At 41.0% G+C, this 21,654-nt stretch overlaps 1 protein-coding gene across 4 annotated transcripts in view; it reads left to right on the forward strand.

The window, feature by feature from the left end:
- Positions 1 to 65: 65 nt before the first annotated feature.
- The window catches only part of Uso1 (USO1 vesicle transport factor), a 63,506-nt gene continuing 41,917 nt past the window's right edge, over positions 66 to 21,654 (forward strand). For 2 of the 4 annotated variants that reach the window (XM_021648627.2, XM_021648629.2), the window contains exons 1-4: positions 66 to 313; positions 11,994 to 12,080; positions 12,344 to 12,408; positions 17,262 to 17,338. In XM_021648627.2, coding sequence (XP_021504302.1) covers positions 248 to 313; positions 11,994 to 12,080; positions 12,344 to 12,408; positions 17,262 to 17,338 — 295 coding nt within the window. In that variant the 5' untranslated portion in view covers positions 66 to 247. Of the gene's footprint in view, positions 314 to 8,774; positions 8,806 to 11,993; positions 12,081 to 12,343; positions 12,409 to 17,261; positions 17,339 to 21,654 lie in introns of all 4 variants that reach the window. The other 2 variants (XM_060380930.1, XM_060380931.1) reach the window with 2 other exon arrangements.

Below are 21,654 nucleotides of genomic sequence, written 5' to 3' on the forward strand. Positions count from 1 at the left end.
CCTTTTGCCTTCGCCCTCGCAGGCGCCACGTAACGCCACGTCCCCGCGCATGCGCACCGCGGCTGGCGGCGGTGGCTGTTTCCGGGCTCGGGGGGCCCGAGCGGCTTGCTGAGTAGGAGGCGGCGGTGGCTGAGGCCGGGGAGTGCGGAGAGCCGTCTCCGGGGCTAGGCCCTTCGGGGGTCGGAGGGGGGCCCGGTCTTGGTTTCTTTGGCAGAGGGGCCGGTGAAGCCGGCGGCTGAGCGGCGAGATGAATTTCCTCCGCGGGGTGATGGGGGGTCAGAGTGCCGGCCCCCAGCACACAGAAGCCGAGACGGTGAGCGCAGCGCCGGGGCCGGGCTGGGGAGACGGGCTGGGCGAGGACCGGGCGGGTGGGGGACGTCCGCGTCGTTCCCTTCGCCTTAATTCCCCTGCGGGGACCCGCGAGCCCCCCGCGCGGCGGTGCAGCCCGGTCCGGGGTGACAGGAGGGCTTCGGAGACCCGGCTCGGGGCGGACCGCGCGGCCCCTCCCTCCTTCCCTTTAACCTGTCGGCCGGCTTCGGTGCCGGCTGAAACCCGGCTCTGGAGGGTTTGGAAGGAGGTTAAAGCCCAGCTGTTGGCGAGGGCGTGTGGCTAAGAATAAAGCGATATTCTTGGGGCACAAAGCCACCTGTTCCTGCCCCATCAGCTGTGAGGACCGCCGTTTGCTTAGGGTTGGTGGTTCGGACCCTACTTTTCAGGTTCGTCCAAATGTGTCATGTGGCAATACTTCTCTTGGACGCTGTAGTGAGTGATCTGCGCACTAACCACTCCAGGGACTCCTCTGATCTCGTGGTGACACGATTTGTTAATTTTTTTTTTTTTTTTAATTATTAAGACACGGAAAAACCAGTGTTTGATTTTAGGTTTAGGATACACTGACTGTGAAGTTTGCATACAATCAACTGAAAATTGCTCTGGATGGCATTAAAAAAATAAACTTACGTGAGAATAATAAATTTAGATATGCAGAAAAATGACCGCGTGTGACATTTTAAAGATAAACTTTGGATAGTTGTCATAGCTCTATTTTGGGGATCCGGAAGGGTCATAAAGTACTCTTCAGGATAGGATACCGTCTTTACCAATGAAGAGAGAATTAAAGTAACTTGACCAGAGTCTTGGCGCTAGAATTCTACTACGATAGAAACAGCCTTCTACTAAGTCTGGACTTTGTCGCTGATCCGTGTGTTTCACTTCCTACCTGCAGTTTTGGAAATTTACATAATCTTACTACAGAAAGTCTCTGTCAGTACTTCCTCGGGGAGATGGAGGACTTTTGAATCCAGGCCCTTATCACATGTAGGGCAAGCCTTCTGCCACTGACCAGACTCAGCACCAGGTTAGACCTGAGCTGTCAGATGTCATAGCTGTTTGCTGAATTTGAAAATCAGATCTCTTCCACCCTGTTTCTGGCGTCACTTGTCGCTCACCCCTTGGCAGCGAGGCCACTAGAAGACCAGGGACTCTAGATTACCATAGCCACAGCCCATCTCTTTAACTTTTTTGTAATTTGTCTGGTATTTGTGTGTGTAAGACACAAAAATTAAGAGCTTGCTTTGAAGTTAGACCCTGGTTTGAATCTAGGCTTCCACCATTGACTGACTTGGATAATAGTTTTTAGCTGAAAGGACAAAAGCGCTGCTTCCTAGGGATGCAGTGAGTCTTTGAGTGAGAAGTAGAAAGTGTGGCCCTTAGTAGATGCTCAGTAAAGGGTAGTCTTGACTGAGAATACCCTTTGGCCTTGTCCTAGTGACCTCTGTGGGAAAGGTGATAAGTTCTTCAGAGAATAGGAATTTAAAGCTGAGACTGTCTGGAGCAGCGAGGTCAGGCTTCCCCAGTCACCAAAGTAAGTTGTGCGCTATTGCAGAGCTGGGACAGAGACACTTTGGTTCACTGTGTGTGGATCAACAGCATAGTTTTTACATTATTATTTCAGTGTGCCACCGTGATGAACATGTAAACTGGCCTTGTTACTGCTCCACTTCGCATGTACTCAAATTGGAAAAGTAGTTTTTCTTTTGAGAAGAGTGAGTTCACTGAGTTCCAGTATGATCAAAATTAGTCCTGATTCTATCAGGAAGTACAGCAAGGACCCATGGGCCACTAATTTGCATGGATTTATAGAGCATCAGTGGAGTGCATGGTGTAATATTAGGTGCTTTAATTGGCGATTTTTTATTTGGCCTACATGTTTGACTTAGCAGGGCTTTGAACCTTTAACTTCTGCATCGTCACCTACTGCACAGGTTCTTCCATCGCTGCATCTTCTTCAGAACACTTCTACATCTTCCTCACATCTTTTTCCAGTAAAAAGCATCTTTTATTTGAAGTCTACCTGTTCTTCAGACCCGTCATTGATTTTTTTTTCTCTATAGTATGCAGCCCTGACTTCTTTGCCCAAGAAACTGCAAATGATCTCTTTCCTCCCAGAACAATCATTGCTTTATAACTAGGTGAACATGTCTTGTTCTTTGTACCATTTATATGTACCCCAGGCACTGTGTCTTTCTATCGTATATATCATATATATTTATATATGTCATCTTGTAAGTTGTATGGTAGGGTTTTTCCCGTAGTAATATATGCACTGTAAAAACTTTTTCACTGACATTTCAGTGAGCTAAATCTCCAATCCCCCTTCATAAATATTTAAAAAAATTAATTCAAGGTATATATCAAATAAACAAGATACTACACTCAGAGTAACTTACAACTCTTAGGTAGCAAACAGTGCCATTTTATTCCTTTAGGGACAACAGTTGTTAAATAATTGAAGTCTCGATGTCAGACTTTTTACTTAAGAGATTTTTCTTTTTTTTTTTTTAAAGATTTATGTATTTATTATTTATACAGCATTCTACCTGCATTTGTGCCTACACACCAGAGAGGGCACCAGATGTCATTACAGATGGTTCTGAGCCACCATGTAGTTGACTGGGAATTGAACTCAGGACCCTTGGAAGAACAGCCAGTGTTCTTAACTTCTGAGCCATCTCTCCAGCCTGCAGAGTTTTTGTAATGTGCTGATTGCTTTAGCTGATTTCCTACCTTTACTTTTTTCTTCCTTTACTGTGGGTTGTAGGAGGGGCTAGGAGGGTGATGATAGTGGTAGTGTTGCTGCTAGAAATTGACCCTGGCTGAGTAAGCTACACCCCAGGCCATGATTGCTATCGCCTAACCTTTCATAGCCTCTACTGAGGCTGATTTTGGACTTCTGTTCAGATATTCTTCAGAACAGGCCAAGAGGTAAGGACCTGTATTTGTATCACGGGATCATCGGCAAGTCTGTGAAAAGGGGGACATTTTAAATCTAGGATTCCACTCACATTGCCCTTTGTATTTTAAAGTCTAGTATTTTTTAATATGTTTTCTTCTCCTCTCCCCCCACCCCCTTTGAGGTAAAGACACTGGTGTCTGAAGATTGAAACCCCTTTCACCTTGATTTACAGGTGCTCATAAACTCAGTAAAAGTCCACATATACTTGTGAATGCTCACGTGTTCTTAGTTTTACGTCTCCTCTTCAACTGATACTCATTTTAAAAGGTAGTGTCTTGAAAAGTCCATTAAGAAATGTGAATATATCTGATTAGACGTCGTAAGAGGAGTGCCTTCTGTTTCCAGGTTAAATCCTGAGGCACGAAAGTGGCCCACAGGCAGAAAGCCAAAGAATCAGTGTTCTGCTGCAGGCCTCTGTGGGGCTTTATCTGGAGGAACTGGCTCAGGAGGCAGAAAACAGGCTAGCCACAGGTGTGCTTCTTTTACCTAAGACTGCTCAGGGAGGAATGCAATCTGAAATTGGCAGTTTAGGTCTGGCCACTGGCTCAGCAGGTAAGTCACTTGCCTTGCAAGCCTGACAACCTTAAGTCCCAGAACCCACAAAAAAAGTGGAAGAAGAGAACCAGCCTGACAGAGCTGTCCTCTGACCACGCTGCATCCCACCGTGGCAGGAGCAGCCCCACCCATCACACGCACACATTAATAATAAAGAGATTTGCTTTAGTTTACAGTTTAGGTTTGATGAAGCACATTTTATGTGTGTGAGCGAGCACATGGTAGTGTTAGTATAATTGTATGCTCTGAAAGTCCTCTTGGAGTTGCTGCTTCACAGTCTATGCTAGTAACTAGGTCGGTATCTTACTTGGAACATTGTCTCGCTTGGCTTGCAGTGGGAGTGTCAGAGAACAACAGGAAAGTGATTTGCTTCTGATGACTCTTCTGTCTAAGCAAAGATGTCTCCATCACTTTCCATTTTGAAGGTTAATTACTTTGGGCTCCTTTAAAGAAAGAGCCCAGCACTTAGGGAGGCGCAGGCTGGGTACAGTGACCCACATCTGTAATCCCAGCACTCAGGGAGGCAGAGGCAGGCAGTGAGTCCAGGACAGCTAAGGCCACAGAGGATCCCTGAAAACTCAAAAACCAAAGAGCTAGAGTCGCTTAAAATTTACATTCCCTAACATTACCAAGGTGTGTTCCACCTTGTAGATGTAAATAACATTCTTTGGGATGTCCTAGAAAACAGTTTGTTCCCAAGGAATTGTGTTGTGTGGTGGTCACAAACAAAACAGAAAACCTCTTATATAGATGTGTGAAGAGTGCTGTTTTCACAGTTTTCTGTTTTGACCCTTTGTGTGCACACGTGCCTGCTTGTGCCTATGTGTGTTTACTCTTTTGAGAAATGTACATAGGGAAAATTTGTCCTAGCAGGTCTGTTATACTGTGATATAAGTATATAATATTCTTACCTAATTTCTGTTTTTCAAGAGTTCTCTGTGATCAGCAGCAGTGTACCTAAGAGAATAAGCCCTGAACACTTCTGATTCCAGGAGTTATTGCCGTCCTTGCCAACTGGATTGTCTTCTACGATAGAGCATGCCCAGCTCAGTTTTAGAGACTTGTGTTTGTTTGCTTGTTTTTAAGACAAGGTCTCACTTTGTAGCCCAGGCTGTCTTTGAACTCAGAATTCAACTGCCTCGGCCCCAGTTCTGGGATTATAAACTGCCACACGCAGCCCAGAACTTCTCAATGTAAAAATGTTAGGCTGACTCTGTATTTAACTGTTCCAAATATCGTTGAAAATTATTCTTGTGTGAAGTCTTGGTCATCTTTAATTTGAAAACTTCTATAGTGTTAGATTTTTTTTAAAGGATCATTTTCATGTGTGTATTATCTGTGTGTCTGAGAATGGGCGCACTCATACCATGAAGCTGTCTGTCAGTCAGGGGATGGTTCTTCCTTTACACATGGGTGCCAGAGATGACATTCAGGTCATCAGGCTTGGCAGCAAGAACCTTTATCCATGAACCATCTTGCCAGCCCTATAATGTTAAGTTTTTTGTTGTTGTTTTAAATTAATTACTTTTAGGTGTGTGGTGTTTTGTTGAACCATGGGTGTGCCTGCTGCCTTTGGAGGCCAGAGGAGGGCATCAGATCCCCTGGACTGGATTTAGTTAGTTATAAGCTTCATGTGGTTGCTGGGAATTGAACTGGAACCCCCTGGACGAGCCTTCAGTGCTCGTAACCACTGAGGCATCACTCTGGCCCCTGTAGTGTTAGATTTTAAGGTGCAGGTATTTATGAGAGGCTGTTTGGTAGACAGATTTCATGATAGTCTTGTTGAAGGGTTGTTCTTTTTAGAAGTAGTCCATTTCATGGGGAAAGCATGGACAGTGATAAAGCAATGTAGTACCATGGCAGATTCACATAGATACCCAGAAACCCAGAAATGGGCTGGGTAGTAGTTGAGGTCGTCTGAAAGTAAGCCAGACCTTTGCTTTTCTCCTGTCTTCAAAGTTACAGAGCTACATCAGAAACATGGAGACGCAAATGCTCTACTTGATGAGACTTTTATCTGGGGGATTTCATAATGATTCAAATGCTCTATTGATAAGATTTTGATTTTAGCGGGGGCCCAGGCTGCTTTTGACTCGCTGTCCTCCTTCCTCAGCATTCTGAGTAGCTAGGATTACAGATGTGTGCTAAGACACCTTGGTTGTGTGTCTCTCTCTGTGTGCATGTACAACCAATACCAGTAAACATTACATTCTTTTGGCTATCCTCTGCAGTACAGCTCTCTTTCCAGACTTGAACATGGTACTAATTAAGTTTAACTCTTTTTATCTGAGTTAAAGTTTACTCAAAGTGTTTTTCCCTTTAGCGCCTTTTTTTGTGGTAAATTGTCTTTGTATGGTATTTTGTTGTGTAGTGTGAGAGCCATAAAACTTCATTCAGGATGGGAGCATCAGTGAAGCAGCAGGGCAGAGGAGAGCCCAGAAGCCTGAGATGAAGCTATGGCAACCTATCCAGGCTAAAGGATGTCACTGGCACCCAGCAGCAGCTGGAAGTGTCTTGAATGTAGACCCAGTGAGCCAATTTAAGGTAGTGGGAAAGCTTTGCTTTTCTCTGATGCCACCACTCCATGTTCTGTTTCTCAGTTTCTAAAAGGGGGATGTGGAATGGTGACAATGTCATCAGGACTTTATGAAGATTTAATAAATTTTAATATAGAAAGAGCACTTTAGGACCCATCTTTCACGGGATAAGTGCTGCATGTGCCTTTGTTATGGTTTCTGTGGCTTTGGTGAAACACCGTGACCAAAGCAAGCTGGATGGAAAGGGTCATTTGGCTTACAATTCCACATTTAGTCCATCACTAAAGGAAGTCAGAACAGGACCTCATATAGGGCAGGAACCTAGAGGTAGAAGCTGATGCAGAGGTCATGGATAGGTGCTGCTTACTGGCTTGCTCGGCATGGCTTCCTCAGCCCGCTTTTTTATAGGACCCAGGACCGCCAGCCTAGGGATGACCCCACCACAGTGAGCTGTTCCCCACTCCCAGTCAATCACTAAATAAGAAAATGCCCTACAGGCTTGCCTACAGCCCAATCTTATGGAGGCTTTTTTTTTTTTGAGGTGCCCTCCTCTGAAATGACTTTAGTTTGTGTCAAATTGACATAAAACTATCCAACACACAATGTTTTGCCAACACTAAAATACATGTTGGCAATTATACATCTCTGAAGTTGAAATAGAGCTTACAATGTTGGTTAGTATTGTTATCCCACTAATAAAGGGTTTCCTCGTGGTGGAAGGAGGGGACTGACTAACACGCTTGCACTTGCAGTGACAGTATGTAGTTTGTGGGATAACTCAGTGTACTTGCTTCTCTTACAGTGGACCTGGGGTGATTCCAGCACCTCACAGTGCTCACACTTTCTGAGCACCCATTATACATGTAGGCAAAGCACACAAAATACAAATAACTAAATTAAAAAAAAAAAAAAAGCACAGTGAGTGAGTCTTAGAATGTTGTTTCTGGATCAGTGAGATATTTAGTCGGATAAAGAGGTTCATCACTAAGCCTGGTGGTCTGAGTTCAATCCCCAGGACCTGCATGAGGGAGTGATAGAATTAACCTCCCACAAGTTGTCTTCTGATTTCCACAGACACACCATGGCACGTTCATGCACACACACACACACACACACATACACACACTCACACACAATGTAATTTAAGCCAGGCATTGTGCTGCACATCTTTGATCCTAGCACTCAGGAAGCAGAGGCACGTGGATCTCTGTGAGTTCAAAGCCAGCCTCATCTACAAAGTGAGTCCAGGACTCTGTACAAAGAGAAACCCTGTCCCCGGGGTGGAATAAAAGATAGAAATGTGGAGTTTCATATGACAATTTTCAAGAGCTAACTTAAAATTATTTCCAGTACAGTACAATTCAGATAACTTTCACATACTAAGTGTGCTGTTATTCCTTAAGTTGAAATAGAATATTTTTTCATGTATTCAAATTTTAAATATTAAGTAATCCTAAGAGTGCATCTTGTTTAGATCCTTCTATGTCAGAGATAACGAAGTGGACTTAGAACTATACTGTGGGTACATTGCATCCTTATCAGTTTTTATTTGCAGCTTCACTGGAGCGTACTTGCAGCCCTCAAATCAATTGCAGAGCTTTCCTGCTCATTTGAGGACAGTATAGAGCAGTGAAAATGCTCTCCCCGTTTCCACATCTGGCAGAGGTCAAGTGAGACCACCTAACGCTCCTTTCTGCTTTTCAGTGTAAACAGAATCCTTTCAGTGTTTTGTGTGGTATTGCATTTTTTTTTTTGCATGTTTGAATTTGTTGTTGACATTTCTCTGTAACAAATGGCCTCCGAGTTCTGCTGAGTGATTTTCCCAGCAACAGGATGGCTAAAAAGTATTTTACAGAAAACCTAGGTTAAGTAATTCCATTTAGCATGAAGAGCTGTGGGCCTTGAGTTCGATATCCATGAGTAAGGATATGTATTAGATGAGGGATCTTTAAAGCGAAATACACATAAAACAAAGGGGTTATTTTTGATTTGAGAGATATTTGTTTTGATTTTTCTATTAAATAAGGTCTCGCTATGTAGGCCTGGCTGGCATTGAACTCACAGAATTTCACCTCCCTCCTTCTAATCCCTGAGTTCTGGGATTAGAGATGTGTTGCTACACTTGGCTAAAAAAAAACAAAAAAAAAAACAAGGCTTTATATTGATTGGGACCAGCAGCTTGCAGGAAGCTAACCTTATGTTTTCCTTCAGAGGAGTGCTTGAGAATCCACTAATTCTGTGTCCTTGTGAGTTTTAGAGTATAATGACACAACAGAAACGGTTGTACTCACAAAGCAGGTGACTAAAAGCCAACTGGCCTGTGCTAGAACAGACATGCTAGAGAGAAAATGGGATCTAACAGATTTTTTGATGTTTTTTTCTCTTAGGTTATTGAAGAAAAAAAAAACAAATCTTAGAGTAAGTAAATCAATATATAGTCTACAATTGACTTCTTAATGTCATGTCCCATCACTAGGAACAACCTCTCTCTCATATGTACATATGTATATACAAAGTGATACACATACATATGTATGTATATACAAAGGGATATCTTTTCAAAAGTGAAGCGGTTACTGTGAGAGTCACTTTTAAAATATGTAATAGTAGGTATTGAAGTTTTTTTTTCTTAAATCACATCAGTGAAAATGCATTGCCCACAACATTTTGTTTCGAAACCAGGTTGTTCCTGTGTGTGTGTGTGTGTGTGTGTGTGTGTGTGTGTACTAAGGATTGAGTTTGCCTGCTAAGCATGTGCTTTACCAGAGTTTAGGTTTTTGTTACCTGTAAAATGACTTTATTTGAGGGCATTAGTTCAGCTGATGTGAGAAGAGCTAGAAGATAGGTTTGAAGAAGTTTCTCTTTGTCTAGTAAAAGTACAAGTTAGTAGGCGACAGGGCACTCTGCTCCTCAGACCTCTGTGTGGTCCTTGCCCTCACCTATAGGACTACACTAATATAAACCAGAGAGGAGTCATTATCACCATCAAGTTCAAATTGCAGGCTGAGAAGTTCAAAGAGGAATGAAGAACACAAAAGTTTTATTTTTTGAACATGACCTTGAGTTATAATTTGTTGGTCAGAATGTGGTCACACTTGATACCATGTTTTGAGGGATTCTCAGAAAGGATTCTGTGTGGGCAGCTACATACACAGAGTCCAGATGAGCCACAGCACAATTACACAGCAGTGAGAAACGCTGGGAGTGACAATCTTTAAGATTACAAATTCTAGATAGAAATTATGCATAATTAATGCTCTAAAAATGAAAAAATGTAGACCTGTGTTTGAATGATAACATCGCCCAATCTTTGTAGGAATTGGGCATAGGCAATGTATTTTGTTTCATTTGGTTGTAGTTATCTTTAGAGAGTGGCAACGAGACACTTCCTTCTGGGAAGATCACTAAGAAGCCATAGGCACCCTAAATATGAACAGGCAGTGATAAGCTCTCCAACAGCAGAAGTAGGGGTTGTCAGGGCTGTGTTTTCAGATACGAGTTTGCTTTCGTCTCAAATAGAAACAGAAACAGAGCAAACATCCAAATGCTAGCGTTGTAAACTGTCCTGTGTTCACTGTGAACTGACTGTACGTTTCCCACATGCTCAGAAATCAGAGGAAGTCTGAATCTCCAAGGGCTGTACAGGGTGCAGAAAGAGAATTTGAAAAACACTGTATTTAGGTACTATTCAAATATAGAAAGGGTAAGCATTTGAATGATAAACCAAAACGTCATTTATAGAATTGTCGGTAAGGAGTGTATAGCAAGGGTTTTTTGTTTTTGTTTTGTTTTCTTTTGTTTTTGAGAGAGGATCAAACTGTGTAGCCCTGGCTGGCCTAGAACTCTGTGTATACCAACTAGCCTCAAATAACAGAAGTGTTAAGTGTTTTCTTAATATACGTCTGAAGATTCTTTTTTAACATTACAGGGGTTGTCTGTTCTGCCTTCTTCTAACAGTTCTGTAGTTCTACATAGATACTTTGGGGGGGTTGGAATTATGTTTTTAGATGAAATATGTGTCTTTTGGATCTAATTTTTCAGTACAATTTTAAAAATATACATTTGCAGGCAGGCAGGCAGGCAGGATGGTTCCATTAGTAAAGACACTTGCTACCACGCCTAAAGACCTGAGTTCAGCACTCGGGAGGCAGAGGCAGGTAGATCTCTAAGTTCAAGGCCGGCCTGGGCTACAAAGCGAGTCCATGAGCCGTGGCTCTGTTACACAGAAAAACCCTGTCTCGAAAAACCAAAACCAAACAAACAAAAACCCGAGTTCAGTTCTTTAGACTCATGTGGTGAAAGCAGAGAGTAGTTTTCCATAGATTGTGTCCTCTAACTTACACACACACACACACACACACGCAAACGCCTGGACACATGCGCAACTACACTCTACACACATACAAAATAAATAAATACTGGTTTACATACATATGCTCATTTACCTGTACTTTCATGGCTTGTATTTGCTGCACGATGCTCTTTTTATGTCAGTACAGTTAATTCTTTTGAATAGCTACAGGTGTAGCTGGGTGGTGGTGGCCCATGCATTTAATCCCAGCACTCAGGGAGGCAGAAGCAGGTGGATCACTGTGAGATTGAGGCCAACCTGGTCTACAAAGTGAGTCCAGGACAGCCAGGGCTACACAGAGAAACCCTGTCTTGGGGGGGAAAAAAAGAGTGTTTGACTTTCCTCATTTGGTGGACATTGTCCTTTTTTTCTGTTGTATCTAGTGCTCTACTGTTTATTTTTAAGTTTAGTTTGAATTTTAATCATGCAATTGTTTAAATAGAAATATTTTGTTTTTAAGGATTTTGAGGCACTTAGAACTAACTTTAAAATTGGGGTCTAGAGAGATGGTTGGGAGTTAAGAGCATTCACTGCTCTTCTAGAGGATGAAGGTTTGATTCCCAGCACCATATGGTGGCTCACAGCTGTCTCCAGTTACAGGGAATCTGATGCTCACTTCCAATCTTTGTGGGTACCAGGTAAGCAAGTGGTACAGACACATGCAGCAGAACACTCTTACACGTAAAGTAAAAGTTATATAAAAAGAAAATTTAAACTCTTCATACACATTTTGAATTTTCTCAGCTCAGTACGTAGTTGCACTGTGAAGGTAACCCAATGACTGAATATCTGGATTTCTCCCTCTTAGTTGAAATTCCCTGATAAGCACATAGCAGCTCCAATCCTACCAGCAGCTGGTCTAATTTCCCAACTACCTTGACTTACTGAGTTGACTTTTCATTTTCCTCTCACTTTTTTTTTTTTTTTGGTTGGTGGTTTTGTTTTGCTTCTTCAAGGCAGGGTTTCTCTGTGTAGCCTTGGCTGTCCTGGACTCACTTTGTAGACCATCCCCTTGCGCTTAGGGATTAAAGTTTTGCACCACCACACCTGGCTCTCTTCTCACTTTTCAAGTCTCTGTAAGGGAAAAAACATCTCTGCAATTGGATAATACTATCTAAATAAAAAGACTTGTGAAAGATCACTTCCTCAACATCCCATTTGCTGATCTTTCTCCAGAATTAAATGGTATAAATTTGGGACTGCACAACTTGATGGGTTTTTTTTCTTACAATGCTATTTTATTTTTCATTGATAGATTCAGAAGCTCTGCGACCGAGTAGCTTCCTCTACTCTATTGGATGACCGAAGAAATGCTGTGCGTGCTCTTAAATCACTTTCAAAGGTTTGTAGCACTAAATTGCTGTCTAAAAGTTTCTTATTTTACATGTGGGCGTTTTGTCTGCACCACTTGCATGCATAGTGCTCCCAGAGGCCAGGAGAAGGCGGTGGAGTTACAGAAAGTCATGAGCTGCTATGTGGGTGCTGGGATTCAAAGCTAGGTCTTCTGGAAGAGCAGAACCATCTCTCCAGCGAAATTACCATGTTTGTTTGTTTTTTCAGTTGGGCATTAGTTTCTTTAATAACACTTTCCTGTTTTCTGTGCAGAAATATCGCTTGGAAGTAGGAATCCAAGCTATGGAACATCTTATCCATGTTTTACAAACGGATCGGTAAGTTTCATGTATTGATTTGTCTTTCTAATTTTTTTAGAACTTTTAAGTTGTTCTAGAGTAACCATCATTCCAGAAGGTAGTAACATTAAGTCTACACTACATTTTAATTCTTAGTTGTCATTTTAGTAAACATTATTGGATACTGGGTATGAGCCGGTATGCCAAGCATTAGCTTAGACATAAAAGTGGAACAAAACAAGCAGATGTGGAAGTGTACACGTGAAATCAAAGCTCTTGAGGTGGAGGCAGGAAGGACATAGGGTTAAGATTATCTTTGGTGTTGGTTCATTTGTTTGTTTCTTAGGCAGGGTTTCTCTGTGTTGTTCTGGCTATCCTGGACCACTCTCTGTAGACCAGGCTGGCCTCAAACTCACAGAGATCCTCCTGCCTCTCCTTCTTGGCTAAGGTCATCTTTGGCCTCCTAGCAAGTTCTAGGCCAATCTGGGCTACATGTGATCCTGTCTTGAAAAAAAAAAAAAGGGCGATGATGTAAGTTAATCATAATGGCTTTAAGATTTTAATTTGTGGGGGCTGGAGAGATTGCTCAGAAGTTAAGAGCATTGGTTGTTCTTCCAAAGATCTTGAGTTCAATTCTCAGCACCCACATGGTGGCTCACTACCATCTATAGTGAGATCTGGTGCCCTTTTCTGGCGTGCAGGTGTACATGCAGAAAGAACATTGTATATAAAATAAATAAATCTTTTTGAAAAAAGGTTTTGATTTGTATTGGGTAAATGGATGTACTGATACTCATTTACAAAAGAAAAATATGTTATAGTATATATATTAAATAATTTTTTCCCCTTAGGACAGTAAATGCACAAATAAGAGTCCACAAATAAGGTGTGTCTTTAGAGAGAGGTAACTCGGCCTGTTTTTAACTCAGTCTGTTTCTTTTTAGGAGATTTTATCTGTATTTTCTGTGCATAGAGAATTTTTATATCTTGCCTCTGATAAAATATGTCTGTCAAGCTTAAGTTGCTTGTCACATATTTCTACTCCATCGAGATCCCACATAGGATATCAAGTTCAGAATCAGGGCTGTATAAGAGCCTGAGTTCAGATTCCCTAATACCCAGATAAAAGCTTGACAGGGCAGCTTGCTGATGGGAGGACACAGGCAGAGATCCCAGGGGCTCAGGTGGTCTCTGATCCTCCTGCTCCTGTCCTGTCTTTGCCCACTTCAGCTACCTTTGCATCTGAATTTAACCCAGTCAGTATTATCCTTCCCTTGAGTCATAAACTAGAAGATTCCTGCTGAATTCGTCCCTCTGGGCCAAAGAAAAAAGTAATCATGTTTTCAACCTTCTCATCCTTCATTCTGGCACTCAGTATATCCAACACTTAAATCATTTTCCTGGCTTTTGCTATTACAAAATATGAAAAAGTACTTTAAATTTTAGTGACCAAAAACGTAGTTTCTTGCTTCATAGTTGTAGTGCAGTGGTTGAGAGGTGGCTTAGCTAAGGAGCCAAAGCCTCTTAGCAAGCTGCAGCAAAAATACCAGCTGAGGCTGCAGTCAGCTATAAACTTGACTGGTGCTGGAGTGTCTCACTGTGAGATGACTTAGTCACATGGCTGCTGGTAAGAGGCCTCAGCAACCCTCCATGTTGCTTACTTTAATCCTGCTTGAGCACTCTGGAAATAGATGGCCTTTCTAGGATCACTTGGAGCCTATGATCTTGGAGCAAGGAGAAAGCCAGGACGCTCTTAACAGTCTACTCTCAGAAATCACATACATTGCAGTCATCAGAAGTGAGTAAACAGGTTGCCTCCATTTAAGGGGTAGATCACTAGGATCTTCCTTCTGGGAGCTGTATCAGAGAGCTTTAGACATCTAAAACTACCACTACGTTTAAACTGTGGTTTTTGCCTCTGATCTCTTTGGTTGTGTGTTTCACCAGTTCAATGTAGTGTGAAATCGAAAATCAAACTTTTTGTTTGTTTGCTTGCTTGCTTGCTTGCTTGCTTTTTGAGACAGGGTTTCCCTGTGTAGCCCTGGCTGTCCTAGAACTCACTATGTGGATCAGGCAGGCCTCAACTCAGAGATCTGTCAGCCCCTACCTCCTGAGTGCTGGGATTAAAGACATGCACCACACCAAATTCAGATTTCTTATGGCAGAGAGTATAAGTTTTTAAAGATCTGGGTATCACTTGTCCGTTTATAGCCACTTTTGGCTATAGTCTAGCAACACCAAAGTAATTGTCCTTACTTCTTCCCAGACAGTAGAGCCTGCACTGACTTCCTTTCCAAAGCCAGCTAATTCTAGTGCATGTAAATTAGAGTAGGTAGAGTAATGCCCCACCAGGTGCCTGCATCTTTATCAGCCAAACGTGGGAAGGCCACCTTACATAGCAGAAGGGACTTTTCAGGTAGAATTATGGTAAGGGATGAAAGGAAATTATACAGATTGTCCAGGTGGATCCAGTGTGACTACCTAGGTTCTTAAAGACAGGACAGGGAAGTGAAGAAGGAGGCCTGAAAATTGTGATATGAGACATAATTGACCCACTATTGCTGACTTCTAGAAGGCCTGAAAATGATAGGCTGGTGCTATAATTATACAACCTGGCATTATTTTGTGTTTTCCTTCCTTTCTGTTTCTTCTTGTTTGTGTGTGTGTTAGTTTGTTTTTTGAGACAGGGTTTCTCAGTGTATCTCTGCCTGTCCTGGAACTCACTCTGTAGACCAGGCTGGCCTGAAGCTCAGAGATCTGCCTGCCTGTCTCCCAAATGCATCACCACCACCTGGCCGTACTGTATTTTTCAAAGACAAATCTCATATCTTTTTAGGAAATTCTGTTTCGAGTATTTTATTTATTCTTATCATTGGAATTATTTAAATGAAATTGTTTTATTTCCTAATCACTTGATTTTGTAAGTTGAATTTGTATTCTGTGACTGCTCAACTTGCTTACCAGCTCTAGTAGTTTCTTAATGAATTATGTGTCTAAGCTACAATACTGCCTCCCAGGGAAATCAGCCAAACATGGCATAGCAAGATGCAGTAAGACAAAGCACAAACCCTCATATCAAAGCTGCGTGAGGCAAACCAATAGAAGGAAAAGGGTCCTAAGCGCAAAGTGTCAGAGATCCCTGAATTCCCAATGTTAGGAGTCCCACAAGAGTCTACACACCTTTAAGATATATGCAGAGGACCTAGCTCAGACCCATACAGGGTTCATGTTGTTTCATTCTCTGAGAGTCCCTCCTGCTTAGTTGATTCTGTGGGCTGTGTTCTCATGATGTCCTTGACCTCTCTGGTTCCTCCTGTGTGGAGTCAATGAAATGATTCCACACAGCTGTGGGTGCTGGGGACTCAGATTCAGGTCCTCACAATTACACAGGAAGTGCTCCTACCCACTGAGCCATCTCCCCAGCACCAGTTTTCCTGTGTGTTTTTGTAATTGTAGCTTCTATTTCAAGGTTGGATAAAGGTACAAGGGGACGCTGTGGCTGTGTTTCTTACCTGAGGGGGAAAATAATCTCTCCTTCTCCAGTATTTGTAGTTACAGGAGCTTTGTGTCTTGTTGAAACCCTGGGGATTAAGTGCAGGGCCTTACACATGCCACACTGTCTTAACCACTGTGCTGTGACCTTCTTGTGAATGTCTTGATCATATTAAAGATGGTCTCTTATAGTTTGAGTTTCTCAGTCATCTCATCTAAGGTGTGTTTCAAAGCAACGCCGTGAATAATTTGTGTAAAAGCCCATATTGTTCAGTAATCCTGCCTCTAATAGCCCTTCTGTTTATCATCTTTGTTTCCATTGTCCCTCTTCATGTGTACGGACTCTGGGACCATTGTGACATTCTTGTTTCTCTGGGTGTTGCTGTCATCTTCCATGAGGAACAAACTAAATGATCCTGAAATCTGTCAGCAAGTACAAAAGCTGTGTTTCTTGATTTTATAAATTGGACATATTATTGCAAGAATTTCTTGAGAAGTTTAAATATAGAGAAGGTAGATGACCTACAGATAATGCTGTTTTACATATGTGAGAATGGACATGAACATAAAATTCACTGGCTCTTCTGTTTGCTAGTTTTAAAGTTTGGTTTATTTTATAAATATGTTTTGATGAACATACATGCATACATACACATAAACATGTTTTGCTAATAGAATTATTGTCTTTTTTTTTTTAATTACTGTATTATTTATGCATGTGGATGTTTTGCCTGCATCTATTCTGTACACGTGCCCATGGAGGTCAGAAGAGGGCATCAGGTTCCCTGGGACTGGAGTTAGAGACAGTTGAGAGCTACGATATGGGTGCTGGGAATAGAACAGCCAGTGATCTTACTACTGAGCCATCTCTGCAGCCCCTTATCTATCCATTTTTAAATTTAGTTCTTTCCTACTTGATACTGTATGTGGATTTGTTTAATTACCATGCTATTATATATTCTTTTAAGATACATTTTCATTGCTGTCTTATGTATGCTACTTTTTAATTAGACAATCAAGTTATTCTCAGTTTTTACAATTCTAAATATATCTTTATGTATTCTCTTATTTTAACTTTTTATTGTTGTTGGGGGGTGGTGACAGTGGTGATGATGAAGATGAAGAAAGGCTTTACTCTGTAGCCCAGCCTGATATAGAACTCACTGTGTAGTCCAGGTTATTCTGTAGCCACTCTCCTTCCTCTGCCTCCTGAGAACTGAGATTAGAGGTGTGAGCCACTGCCTGGCTTTATATACGCCTTTTACTAATACTTTCTTAGATTAGGTTTGTAGGAAAGCAATGAGTACTTTATTGGTCTTCTGAAAGAACTGCCTAAAAATGGCTGTAACAGTTTAAACTCCAGCCAGCAGTATATAAGTATAATAATTTCTTTTTTCCAGTTCGGATTCTGAAATAATAGCTTATGCTTTGGACACACTCTATAATATAATATCTAATGATGAAGAGGAAGAAGTAGGTAAGTTTCCAGTTATTTTACTGTGTTTCTGTATATAAATTAACTAGGTTATGCCAGTTTTGCTTTGAAGTTGAGTTTATCTTACAAACTTGTTAGTTGTGTGATGCTCTTTTTTTTTAAGTTGCTCTTTGAATCAACACAATAAAGATTTAACCTTAGTCCTGAATAGTGTCTCTAGGATGGCTCAGTGTGTGTGCTGAGCCATTATGACCAGGTAGAAGGGGTTTCTGTCTTTATATCAGGACTCACTCTAATCTAATCACCTGTCAGTTTCCAGAGCGTTAGGATTATAGGCACACACCACCATGCCTCACCTGTTTCCTTGAAGTTTTTATTTTTCAGTGACATACAAGGTATTAGATATTGTAACATTTTCAAATGAAGTGTTTTAGTAGATTCTTTGTCACCCTCACCTACCAACCCCAGATCCTCTGTCTATATCTCAGTCTCTCTTCTCTCTTCCTCTTCTCTCTCTTGTTTTTTATTTTTCTTATGAAGCTCTGGCTGTCCTAGAACTCAGTATGTAGGCTAGCTTCACAGAAAGCCACCTGCCTCTGCCTCCCATGTGCTGTGCTTTAGAGGTGTGCCCCCCTACACCCAGCAGATCCTCCTTTCTTAATTTTTCCCCCTTTGGACTGTAATTAGGTACTGTACATATAGTCAATGCTTAGTTAAGTAACCCCTCTGGTTGTTGTTTGTTCTCTTATGCATTATTATCCTTGTGCCTGAGCACAAAGTTGGGGGCTGTTTCTCCTAATACTTAGGCCTTTTTTTTTCAACACTTTGTTAATATAAAAAGAGTAACAATATTAAACTCGGATATTTTAAAAAATTTTATGTGATCTATTTGATATGAAATAATATAGATATGTTTGAAATTCACTCTTTCTTTGGTATGTCCTCCTTTTCCTTTATTTCAACATACTTGGAAACCTTTAAGTATCCTTTGCTTTGTTACTTGGCAAAAGGCTTAGCTGAATGCCTGTGCCTTGCGGATCTGTAAAAAGATGCTCAGTGAGTAGTGCTGCAGTGTTCTTGGATGCATTCCACTTAGCCAGCTGCTGGTTACAGTAAGGCATTAGTGGGGTTTTCATTATTTTAGAAAAGAGAGCAGACTCATTCATGTGTTCTGTATCTCTAATTCATACCAAAATACGACACAAAATGTCAACTAAGTATTGGTTGGCCTTGTACATATTAACAGTTCAGCAGAAAAGCTTGTGCGTGCTAACCCCACTGAGTGTGATACTGGTGATGGGAATATTTGAAGTGGAGTGTGAATAGTCAGGGTCCCACAGAATTAAATACGCTTGTTTAAGATTTTCTTTCTCTGTGATATCTCACTTAGAAGTTGATTAATTTCTAAGGTATAAATATATTTAGTAAACATAACCTTGTCCGCAGAAGAAGAAGTTGATCATGTAGCCCCTTCAATATAGACACAGGAATATGCTTTCAAGAGAAAGTTGCCTACTTCGAGTTGCTTTTCAGATTAGAAAATTAAACACAACACGCCTTTGCTATTGTTTGAGTAATGGTCTCACTGTGCAGTGCTAGCTGTCCTGGGATTTGCATTCTAGACCGAGTTGATCTTGAACTCAGGTAGACCGCCCGCCTCTGCCCTCCAGGTGCCGGAGTTAGAGGTGTGCCAAGCCGTGCAGCCGTGCGGCACAGTCATTTCAAAATAGTTTAAGACGCCTGTTTCTTAGACCTTTGGCATTGGGAGAGGGTGGTTCCTGTATTGGGACTTTCCTGTTTTATTTACTTGCAGTTTTTAGACAGGGTTTTACTGTGGAGCTTTGTCGTGAACTCTCCACATAACCCAGGCTGGCCTTGCAGCCCAGTCTTTGTCTTTTGGCTTCCTGGATACTAGGATTACAGGCAGGTGCCACGGTGCTTGCTTCTGTGCTCTTTATTTTTAATTCATCATTCAAAGGCCTTTTTGATAACATAGGTAAAACAACTTTTGAATAAAGGGGAGCAGAATAATTTTTCTAGGGACCTTTTTTTCTGAAACTTCAGTTATGTGAGTAAACTTTTAAAATTAGATATTAAGAAATGTGTTATTGCCAGGCACAGTGGCGCTGCCTGTAATCCCAGCACTCAGGGAGGCAGGAACAAGTAGATCTCTGTGAGTTTGTGGCCAGCTTAGTCTACAAAGCAAATCCAGAACAGCCAAGGCTACACAGAGAAACCCTGTCTCGAAAAAAAAAGAAGAAGAAGAAAGAAAGAAAGAAATATGTTTCAGCTGGGTATAGTGGCACATGCCTATAATCCCAGCACTCAGGGAGGAAGAGGCAAGCAGATCTGCTTAAGTCTGAATCCAGCCTGGTCTACAAAGCAAGCAAGTCCAGGACAGCCAAGGCTACATGGAGGAACCCTGTCTCCAAAAAACCAAAACCAAAACAAAACAAAAAAAAATGTGTTCTTAAGTTGTATAATCAGTACCTTCTGTTTAATGCTTCATGAGGTAATTCTCTAGTCCAAAAACTACTTTAGAGTTCTTTACCTTGGGAATATTTTATAACCCTTTAGTGATAATTCTACTCATAGTCTTAAATATATACTATATTGTGTGTGTGTATTGAACAATCCTCAGCAGTTTGACTTAAATGAGGAAATCTCGTCTTCCCACGAGTGCTGTTTCTTGGCCTGTTCCCATGCTTACACAGATAGAGATCACTTTCTTTGTCACCAACTTCTTATTTATTTATTTAATTATTTATTTATTTATTTATTTATTTTGTCTACCTTTTCAGATGATGTTGAAGGTAAAAGTTTGCATTTTCATATGCATGACGCTTTAGACATAAAACCTGGTAATATAAAAGGACACTGTCAAGTGCTGTTTCTTCTGGCTGCTAAAAATTCTGACATGGGTTTCAGGGTGTCAGAATCTGTAATTAAAGGGGAATATTTAATAATCTGCTGTCCATACCATGAAATGATTCTAGAGTATCTTTAATAAAATCAAAATTTCCCCTGGCTTTATTCAAATTTGTGTATACTTCCTGGAAAAGATTGTTTATTTGGAAGCAGTATTTGAATATGTGCACACATGTACGCATACAAATCTGTCTCCTTATTATGAGTAAGCTGGAATTACCCAGTGCAGAGAATACATGTATATTGATGTTGTCCCTTTAAATGCCACATGCACAGCTGTGCCTCAGTGACTGCCCTCTTAATTTCTGGAGTTCACTGATAATTATCCTCTGGTGATCTGTTGTTTCCAGTAACTTTTAACAGTATTTTTTTTCTTCATAATTAAAATAACCGAGTTTCCTTCTTATTTTGTTTAACTAATATTCCTAAATACTTTTTAGAATTAATGAAATGTTATGTAAAGTAGACTTAAAATAACAGTTGCTGATACTAACAGAACACTAACTTACCAAGCCACTGTTATCACCTTTTGTGGCATTTGACTGCCTTGCTTGAAATCAGAAAATGCCACAGTACTGTCTTTCCTTTTGTTGGCTGTTTCTTTGGGATGTTACAGATCAGGAACTGTTGTTTCTATTATTGTTTTCTCATATTTGTGTAGAGCCTTAAAGAGTGCAGAGTCCTTTCATGTCCAATATCTTACTTAATCCTCATAGCAGCTTTTGAGGTAGGTGTTGCTTCTCTTTTCTCAGATTAAAAAACCAAGAGGCTGGACATTGTCACTCATACACTGTGACACAGTTAACAGAACAGTGTCTTCTCTCTCACTGCCCTGTCGTGTTTTTAAATACTCCATAGATTTTTCAGTTGAATTAAGTGCCAGTTTTACTTTCTAACTAGAACTTATGAATTATGTAATTTACATAACTGGTTGATAGAAAGTTCAGATAAGCATTTAAAATAGAGAGAGCTGCTTAACTGCCTGGCCACAGTTGTAAAGATTACTTAGTAGTCTAACTGTGTTAGTTAGAACATCTCCTTCTCTTCTCTTTTTTGGGGTGGAGAACTTGGTTTTTTGCGATAGGGTCTTGTAATGTGGTCCTTGCTGGAACTCATTTTATAGACCAGCCTGGCCTAGAATTTGGAGTGATCCTTCAGCCTTCTGAGTGCTAAGATTACAGGCATATGCCACCATGCTCTGCTTTAGACTGTCTCTTTTTATACAGCAATTTTGTTCTCTAGAGTATAGATTGTGAACTTGATGAGGAGTTGCTTTAAAAGGTCCTGTGGTGTTTTTAAACAGTTTATACCTCTGGAAGACATACATCTATAAATACATTTTAAGAACAAATATGTACCCATATGTGTTTAGTTAGAAGCTAGTTCTTTAAATAGATCTGGAAAGTGGTAGGATATATAATATATATATA

This window comes from Meriones unguiculatus, chromosome 3, assembly GCF_030254825.1.
Source record: "Meriones unguiculatus strain TT.TT164.6M chromosome 3, Bangor_MerUng_6.1, whole genome shotgun sequence".
NCBI lineage: Eukaryota > Metazoa > Chordata > Mammalia > Rodentia > Muridae > Meriones > Meriones unguiculatus.